Below are 10,632 nucleotides of genomic sequence, written 5' to 3' on the forward strand. Positions count from 1 at the left end.
GCCCCTTCACACCTGCGCCCGGGGGCCAGTGCCCCCTCTTGCTACGCCACTGCAGTCATGAACTTTGCTGATGAAATAATAAAAACTCCTTGATAGTATCATGAAATAAGAGGTTTAGTTTCTGCTTCTTTTTTCATTTGTTATACAAAAACAAATGTTGTTTTTTATTAGTTACACACTAAAAACATCGAAATTGTAATATCTTAGAAAACTGTGTAGCACACGATTTTACTTTTATAAAAAAATCATGCATTTAGAAATAAAAATCTGATTAAATTAGATTTTTTCAGAATTGTTAATTTTTCTTTACTCTTTTTTTTCTCTGTGTTATTAGAACTTTCAGTATTTCTAAGAACTTTGGATTCTAACAACCATTTTGCGGGAAAGGGCACCCATGTTTGTACGACTTTGAAAAGGTGGTTAACTGCGCTGTACACAGTTTTCCCAAATTAAAATTAATAATATCATAATATATACTTCCTGAATGTAAACCAATTTTTAGTTTGAAAAAGCAGCTGCTTTGTTGCCCAGTTACGGCACTATTACTGTTACTTGTACAAGCACAACATATAAAAAAGTCAGTTTTGGTAACGGGTGTTTTTGTTTGTTTGGTTATATATCGGCACGTATTTTGGCCAAAAGTCTATTGGGACTTAAGGAATGGGTAGAAGGAAAGTACAGAAAAAGAGAAGCTATATGAAACCCCAAAAACAACTAATGTGCAAATTCGACGTATCAGGAAGATTGATTTGATTAACGTAACTGATAATTCGAACTTTTAAGATACAAGCAAGTTTTCTTTTGGATTGGCTAGAAGTCCAAAATGTAGTGCTCAGTATGGTGCAAAAAAATATTGGTCTTCACAAAGAGGAAATAAAGTTCTTTTTTTTTATCGTAGTATGGCTGATATGTCCCACAAAGTACGGTCACAGAAACAATAAATAAGTACATATTAAAGCAAAGCGTGAAATTTTCCACATTGCAATAAAATCAAAAATGTGCTTTTATATACGTTAGGCTACGTATGGCTTATTGTGACCAAAAAAAAAAACAATACACTCTGCACTTTAGGGCCGAAGGTGCGTTATAAAAGTGACGGTCAAGTCTCACTATTCGGTCAGAAGAGAGTATCTCAAGAATTAGCAGTGTGTGCTGTTGACTAGCTACCTTCTTCCTAGTTTCTCAGTTTAAAATAAATTAATGTAAGAATTTTCGCGCAAAGCTACCCAAAGGCAATCACTAATTTCGAACTCCGAGAATGCAGAATTATCAGTGACAACAAGAAAGTTCGTTAGATTGGCTGTCACTTAAACCAGCTTAAGTTGAAATTGTCAAATTTGACAAACGCAAAAAAGTCAAGTGAGTTATTAACGCATTTTTTAAGTGTTAAGGACAATTTCATACATTTCAGTTCTTCATAGCTAAGTTGATTTCTATGTTCTCCGTTTACATCAAATTATACAAAAATAGACATATATTCATACACATCCTCACACACACACTTTTTACCTCGCTTGTTCGTAAAGCCTCAATTTTTTGTAGATAATCTTCCGCTTCACAAATCATTTTTTCCCGATTTAAGAAACGACTCTGCAGTTCTTGCTTCAAAAGAAGCAGATGGTCTGAGCTCTGAGAGTCCTTGGAACACAAACACGTGAATATTATAAATAAGTCTAGAGAGCAGCAATAAAATCAACTTTATATTTTAATCTATTATGTTCTTGTTCTTTATAATTTTCAACTTGTTCTTCAAATATCCAGAAATGAATCGCTTACGTAATAGCTATTTACAGTAACACAATAAACTTACCAACGTTAATAAGATAAATTCCTTGTTAAACTATATCCATAATGTGGCTGGTGGGGGAGACAAAGGGTGCACTATACGAGTGGACTTCCCCAAACTTTCAATTTTGTATTTTTAATGCATTATAGAGTTGTTGTTTTTTATTATTTCACTACATTTTTAGCATGCCCTTTATGTGTTTCCTATAAAATTCAACTAAGATTTTAAGAGACTTCATTATAATCAGGGCCACAAAAATTCCGGTGCCATTATTTGTTCTGTATACTTATTTACCTGTTTGTTTTTTATCAAACATTTTCCATGCATATTAAACAAGGCTTAAAATAACGACTTTAGATAGATGAATAGATTACCTAAAAGAAAAGTTTATACTTCAAGAAGCAGCTTATAAACCTGTTATGTACATAACTATCTTATCCTTGCTGTTTATAACATTACTGTACCTGTATTGGCAAACGATTTTCAGATAATTAGTTAGTATTCTCTTCTCTACAATTACTCACCAAATGGTCTTCAAAATTAGAAAGTAATTTTTCTGTAGCTGTAAAAAAAACATAAAGTAAAAACTGTAAAATAAAATCATTACAACGTTCAGTTGTAAGTACTAATATCGCATCAAAGTGAACTCTGACTATATACTCTTAAACTGCTGCTTAGAAATGTCTAATAAAATTATGGATAACTTATCTTTTTTTTTTCTTTAAAGCTACGAAATAGATCAGATAATCAAAGTTATTACTATTCAGAAATACGGTGTTCAAGATAATCTATTAAATAGTTTTAGGATGTTTTTTTTTATCTGCTTTTATCGGTAGAAGCCTTCTGTTTTACTGTCTTTTACCTTTACTTTGTTATAGACAAAAAGAGGTAGAAAAAAGATGGCCACTCTTTCAGCCAAGATTTACAAATGAAAGAAATGTAACAAAACGTATGTAAATTTTAAATAAATTATTAAACATGCTTGTAGGTGAACACCTATCGTTGCACCTGATACAATGGTAATAAAAATCGAGGGCGTGTACAAATGTAAGTAAAGAAAAATATTGTGGCTACTTGTTTCTCGCAACAATTAGGCCTACCTTTTATAATCGGCGTTGCTTTGGTTGAGCTATGTTAATGCTGTCAAACTTTTCTTATTTCTGTCCGATTTTGTTCGAAGCTTGAACGCGCCCTTAACTACAACACTCTACGTTAGCTCAATTGTTTTTAAAGTGTCAAGCACAAGTTTTTAAATGGTACACTGGTGCTTTTAGGTTTTAGTGTTAACGTTTTGAAGAATTGGAATTACTTTAATGTATTTGGAATATTGTGTATCTCATATATCTTGATATAAGATTTCATAAATGAAGGCCGTAGAATAAAAATACTCATACCACGATAACGTACTTGAAAAAAAATCTGGAAAATATAACTATAAAGAGTTATTTAAAGATACAACATGCTCTGCTATATACTATTGATAAAAAAACGTTGTTCAGATATCAGATGTCCTGCACTACAGTTAGAAAGCTTTGATCAAAGATTCAATGTGTCCTGCAACAGAACTACAGTTAGTAAGTTTGGTACAGATATAGAATATGTTCTGCAGAAGAGCTATAGCTACAAAGATTTGTTGTCCAAAAATACCCCGTGTCCTGCAAGAGAACTACATTTATGACATTTTGACCATAATTGTCAGGTGTCCTGTACGAAAGCCGCAGTTATGACATTTTTATCAGAGACACCACATGCCTTGCAAGAGAACTACAGTTATGACATTTTTTATCAGAGACACCACATGCCCTGCAAGAGAACTACAGTTATGACATTTTAACCATAATTGTCAGATGTCCTGTACGAAAGCCGCAGTAATGACATTTTTATCAGAGACACCACATGCCCTGCAAGAGAACTGCAGTTTAAAAGCTTCGTTCAGAAATATCATGTGTCAGACAAGAAAGTAATAGTTATGTAGTTTTGATCGGAGAAACCACGTTTTCTAAGAAAGTTTTGTTCACAGACGCCATGTATCATAAATAGATAGCGTAGTCTTCAAGTATTCGCACATTATTTTAGGTTATACACTACCAAACTTAAAAATCTGAGGTGTTTATGTCATACATATATATCATTCAATGCCTTATTCAAACGATAAGTAGAATATAATATAGATTTTAAAATTATTTATTTATAACATGTTCAAAAGTTTATGATAGTTTCATAATTCAAATGAGTAAATAATTCGTTGCCCAGTTTCCTTTTCACACTTTACTTTTTTAATACTGTGGTCAGCATGCCTCATGATCAATTCAATAAAACTTTGGAAATAAGGACTGCGCTCGTTCATAGTAACCTTAATATTTACTATCTACTGAAAACTTTAAAAATGAAAATTTCCTTTAGAAAAGACACATTTCTTGTTTGCGCTAGATAACATGTTCTTATAGGTTTATATCATAAAAATGCTGTTTTATTGTTCGATTTATCTAAGACATATCATCTTTCAACTTTTTTTTGGGGGGGGGAGGAGGAGGAGAGAAGGGATATGCAGTCTTACTGATATGATACGAGTTGAGAAAACTGAAAAATATAAGATCACGAGTGAGCCTTTTAAAACCTTTCCAAATACTAAACTAACTTACCTTCGGCGTCATCAGAAAGTATCCTTGATAGACTCCGTAATCTTTCGTTTACAGTTTTTTCCGTCTTTCTCCCAAGCAAGTCCATATTGAGAAAAAATTCTTCATTTCTAGTTAAATGAAGGACGAAAACATTTATTTGTCATCTCCTTATATTAACGGCCCGGCATGACCAGGTGGTTAGGGCGCTTGACTCGCAACCTGAGGGTCGCTTGTTCGCCATTTAAGCCGTAGGGGTGTTATAATGTGACGGTCAAAGCTCTCAAACAAGTTGTTAAAAATTGGTTAACACTTTTTAACGCAGCTTTCAGACAGTTTATTATTAAATTGAGTAGTCCTTTCTCTAATATTCTGACATAGACTGATGGTTAGTAAACTCGAGTCGTAATCTACGGGTCGCGGGATCGAATCTCGTCACCTAAAGAGTAAAAAGTAGTCCATGAGTCTGCGGTGGATGGTGTTGACTAGCTTCCTTCCCTCAAATACCCGTCCCACCAACCATACTCGGCCTTTGAGCCGTGGCGACGTTATAGTGTGACTTTTAATCCCACTATTCGTTAGTAAAAGAGTAGCCCAAGAGTTGGCGGTGGTGATGACTAGCTGCCTTCCCTCTAGTCTTTCACTGCTAAATTAGGGCAGGCTATCGTATATAGCCTTCGTGTAGTTTTGCGCGAAATTCATAACAAACAAACATTTTCCAAGAGAGGTATCAGACAATTGATATGAAATAGCAACCGTTTTCCTCTAATGAACTATTTATAGAACTGGTTAACCATTTTTCTAACATAATTCTCAGTTTGTTATAAAATTGGTTAATCCTTACCCTGACGGAGATACCAGATAGTAATGTTAAAAATTGGTGAATTTTTTTATAAAGAAAACATCGAGTTAGAAAGTAAAATAAATTGGCGATTGAAAACAAAACATTTTCTGCGAACTAAACAATTTAGAACGACATAAAAGTGCGATATTTTCAATCTTAAAAGTAAGCAGTGCATCATCACCTAACCATGGATATTTAATAAGATTATTTATTTTATTTTGTCTTTAATTATCGAATTCTCTTCATTAGCGTTGGCATGTGTTGGCCGTTAGGGCACTTGACTTTCAATCTGCGGGTTATGGGGTCGAATCCCGTCATAGAACATGCCCACCTTTTAAGCCTTGGGAGCATCATAATGTTCAATTAATCCCACTAATAGTTAGTAAAGAGTAGCCCAATAGTTGGTGGTAGGTGATTTTGACTAGTTGTTTCCACTCCAACATATCACTTCAAAACTAGGGATGACAGTTTTTAACTTTTATTTTGGGGAAGTAAATTAACAGAATTATCAAACTATTGGGTGGAAATGCCTTTAAGGCCCAGAGCGAAAATTACAAAATTTAAGTTTTAAACTAAAGAGGGATGATATAAAAATATGTAAATCATCGAATGAATCCAATAAGAAATTTGTTTATACTTATGATTATTCTATTTCAAAATTGTTATTATATCTCAACAAATTAACAACGAATCTAAGAATCAACCAAACCTCGTAAGGTATTTCACTTCCGGTATTTTCTAAACTCTTGCAAATTTACGTAATGTGTACCATCGTATGAGGAATCCAACGGTGTTCGTTCGTCAACTCTAAAACTAAAAAGAACTGGAGGAGATACAATGAATTTCTTTTTTGGCGTATGAAGAAAATTTTCACTAAACTTTGTCTGAGGTCACGATGTAATTGTAATACAATATCTATAGAGATTCTTGCGAAGCCAGTAATAATCGGGAATTGTAAGGACGACCAGTAGATTTTCTGTCAAGGTTACGTGTATCTCGGAGGAGAAATGTCAGATTCAAAACTCACTTACAAGTGTTAGGTACTAGTATGCTCTACGTGCCACCAGTGCAGCAGATGTGGATGCGATCTAAAGGGAAATCAATTGCAAAGAAAGCAAGCCTTAAAAAAATGGCTGAGAAGAATTTCCGTTGGTGCTAATAAAAATGCTAAACGGCCAAAAACAAGCACAAGAGTGGTGAGAGTAGTTAACCCTGTGTAGATATAAATCCACCATGACCATTATATCCATCGATATGCCACAGTAAATGATTTCACGGAACAAGCTCTATAATTCATTCCAAGTTTCCCGGATTTCCGGATCTTGTGTGGACCCAATTTATTATCAAAAATTACACAATTAGTCAGTTTGACTCAGAGATATGTTGTTACGTTTAAATCAACTAACAAAATCAGCTTATACATTTTATAGCTGAAGTAAACCTTGAGGATTTTCAAGACAAAGATTATACATATTTGGAAAATAAAATACTTATAATAATATAAATAAATTTGGAATATCAAAATGATCGTGAAACATTATCATTGCTTCAAAAAGTCTTGAACTTATCATTTCTATCTTAGGTATAAAGTGATTTCTCTACATTTTCCTTTTTTTGCCAAAAGGGAAGAAATTATATTATCTTTAAAGTCTTTATTGTAATTGTAGTTCACAATTTAAAACATTATGATCTTGATACTAGGAAATTATACAATTTCAAGCTAAGACAATAAACCTAAGGAGTAGAATTGAAAGTTTGTACGAGAAATTATGCTTCTTTAACATTAAATTTCGCAGTATTTTTATTCATCATAATATATATATATATAATTGTAATATTTGCATCACTCCTTTTTACCTGTCAAAACACGAAGTTTTGCAGCTCAAGCAAAATATTTACATTTTGTTAATGTAATATATTATACCTTTTGTTTGTTTTCACAGCAAGACTTTTTAACAACGAAGATCTCTGATGTATGTATGATACAGTATCTGGTAGTTTTTGTACTTCTTCTCTCTCTTGGAATGCAATTTTTTGAAGACTTTTATTGATCATAATGGTAGTCAACAATAGTCAATATTCCATAAGAGACTGTCAATTTACAGAATTATCGGCCGTATGTTTTTCTTGACAAACTATGTCATCATGGTTCTGTTGTGACATCTGCATTGTTGTTAAAAATATTAATAATACTCTACATATCTTGTAGAGATTTATTAAAATTATGAACTTACATAAGTCATGAAGACAAAATATTTAATGAAAAATGGGCAATTTAATTGAACTTTTACATCAGAAATTCTATACAAAGCGTGAATACGTTTTATTATGTGACAGATTGACTTGGTTTACTTATGGGAATTGCTACAGCCACTGCATAAAAACAGATGTATCTATCTTATAAAAATATTTTTAAGACCAATAATTTGTATAATTTAATTTAAAATATAATATTTGAACTTTAGATATATTCATGTATCTAGTATATAAATATATTATTAGCTTTTAAGAATAGTTAGTTTATAACAACACGATTTCTCCACATTCCAAATATACTGTTGTTAAAATGGATACAAAACATATCAGGATTTTAATAACTGAGCTTGAAGCTTAAAAAATATAGCTGTTGTAGAGTTTAGATAAATAGACGTAATTGCATTTAAAAACAGTTAATATGTAAAATACCAAAGAAGCTAAAAGTTGTGTTACGACAGCGGAAGTCGCGTGACGCTGGGAGCATTCGCACTGGAGTTTCTAGAATTATCCGGGAACCCCGCGAATGTCCCAGTGTTTTTTAGTATATAAGCCTGGCAAAGAAAGCCAGCGATATAGACAGATAGATTGCAGAGATATGCAGATAGATTGAAGATAGAGATAATTGAGTCAAGCGAACAGTAGGCACCGTAAGTAAAGTGTGTGAATCACTGTGATTTATAGTGTATGTTATAAAGGTCGTTAAGTTTAAAGTGACTGTGGAAATTCTGTGTATTGCAGAGTTGTATCGAGAACGAATAAACTAGTTTTAATTAAGAAAGGATTTGTTTCACCGAAGTTCCTCGGAAAGAATTTATACCGAAAATTAACAAACGAGCAGATACGTAACAGTTGAAGAACATCCTAATTTATTGAGACCAACTAACTAATGTAAATTAAACGCCGAATGGCATCATGGCATTAAAAATGTCATTGTTACAGTGATAGTTGTTTTACCTTTAATATACAACTGTTTCTGCGAATAAAGTTAAATCAGTTATATATATTTTATATTTACGAGGAACTTCAAGTTTTCAGAAGATAAGCGTATAATTTAAAATTACCGCGAAGTTCAAACCATATTAATCCTGAATATCAACTAAATAATTATATTGTATTGAGCCTAACTTGAATGGCCCAGTGTTTAGATTCTGGAGGCCTTAACCGTTCACGTAAATCTTAATTAACAGTGTACAGGTGTCATACACTCTTCTTACTTAACACCTGTATAGAGAAAGTAAGGAAAAATGCGATTAAAATTATTATCAATCCTACAATGATGTAATATCACAACAGCTACATCTCAAAATAATAAAAACATCGCATTTATGAAATTCTTCTTTATCGTATACCAAACCAGTAGCATTAAGGGTTAAAAATACTTAGACCTTAGGCTTAGTTTTCATTGAATATTTGTCATAATTTGAAACTTACAACGTAACTAGTTTTAGATTCTGGAGAAAAATACTGTAATAATCAACATGTTCGAATATAAACCGATTATTGACTTTGAAAAGAATGTTATATTTTGCGTAACAATAGAAGTTCCCGAATTTGTAAACTATAGGGCCTAATCTAAATTATGAAGTTACTTACTTAAAATACTGTCGAGACACGGAACGATTAAACTATAAGAATTGTGCATTATATATTATAAATTCAAGAATTTGAACTTAGGCAGTTTCAGTTCATGTCAAGCACACACACACACAAAATAGCAGATTATTAAGAATTTTCACAAAATGAAACTGTATACAGGTAGGCCTAATTACCGTTAGGCTATTATTGTACTTATAATATATGTGGTTGTGTTATGTTTAGTGAAGAATCTAGTTAACTGAATAATTAATTTAAACATGCAACACGTGCAACGTTTTTGATTTTAATGATTATAACGTTAACAAATTATTTTTATTGTATTTTTGAATTAATTACATGTTAATATTAAGCCTATTATATTTTTTAACACTGCATTATATGTCTATTCCCTTAGAAATCTTCAAGAATTTGAATAATGTAAAAAAATAGTATTCCGACCACAAAGTGTTCACCGTATCCATTGCCGACAACATGTTTCGCTCAGTTCATCAGACCATCTGGGACACAGCAAACATAGTAGTGATCGGAACATTATTTATATAAGCCATTTCTTACAACCAGAGGTGTAGTGCTGCCGGAGCATACGAAATCGCTGCTCCGGCAACTTAAATTGGAACTGAGTCTCGACACTTCAAAAATTAATTTATTCAGTTTACACCCGAAATTAAGTGTCTCTCATAACCAAACTCTCAGAGTTTCAGAGAACATAATGGCTGTTTGTGATCTCCTGTGTTCACTGGTAGAGCTCTCTCAGACTGATCAGTACATACTCTGTCTCTCTCCCTCAGTTACTGGCATCAGGAATCGTGCGAATATTCCGGCTCAATCGCAGGTGTTAGAGCGTTAAAGTCGTGAAAATTTTGTGTCATACGCCACTTTGTTATTAAAACACACAAGTATAATATTAAAACACTTATAAAATACATTGTGCTATTTTACTGTATATTTAAAGCTTAAAAACCTTAAAAGGCTTATTATTTACATAATATACAACGAGGATAGCTTTTCTTGGTTATTCGTGTTAGCAGGATAAAAGGTGTGAAAGCATTATAAACTTCAATGTTCTTCAAATTGTAGTGTAGTTAGATATGTAGTAAATTATTAAGATATATATTTTAATACCTTGTTTTAACTTCAGTGAACTTTTCATAAATTATGTTGTTATTGTTTTCCTCACTGCTTAATTTAAAGGAAATTACATTGCATGTTTTCTCTCGGTAATATATGCGAATTTAATTTAGTACTAATGTAAGTATTGTTACGTCTCCGTTTGTTAATTAACTTTCCCTAACTTCGTTCCGACGAAACTTTAGCGACACAAGTCCTTACTTAATAAAACTGATTTATTCTTTCCGAATATAACTTTACGATACACTTAATTTCAACAATGCGCTAAAACAAACGCTATAACAACGAACGTGCTCAATGATACTCTCTGACTGCAGATCAATTACTCACTGTCTACACACACATTATTCCGTCACGTTGTCACCCTCTTATATATATACCATACTACCCTATATCTAGTAATC

At 32.5% G+C, this 10,632-nt stretch overlaps 1 protein-coding gene across 1 annotated transcript in view; it reads right to left on the reverse strand.

Annotated features, from left to right (window-relative positions):
- Positions 1–4,513, reverse strand: part of LOC106478300 (coiled-coil domain-containing protein 158-like) — a 45,517-nt gene extending 41,004 nt beyond the window's left edge. Inside the window, exons 1-3 of the mRNA XM_013938830.1 lie at positions 4,429–4,513; positions 2,311–2,348; positions 1,510–1,638 (exon numbers count right to left, since the gene is read on the reverse strand). Coding sequence (XP_013794284.1) covers positions 1,510–1,638; positions 2,311–2,348; positions 4,429–4,513 — 252 coding nt within the window. The remainder of the gene's footprint in view (positions 1–1,509; positions 1,639–2,310; positions 2,349–4,428) is intronic.
- Positions 4,514–10,632: the final 6,119 nt, after the last annotated feature.

Source organism: Limulus polyphemus, unplaced genomic scaffold (genome assembly GCF_000517525.1).
Source record: "Limulus polyphemus unplaced genomic scaffold, Limulus_polyphemus-2.1.2 Scaffold198, whole genome shotgun sequence".
Lineage (NCBI taxonomy): Eukaryota > Metazoa > Arthropoda > Merostomata > Xiphosura > Limulidae > Limulus > Limulus polyphemus.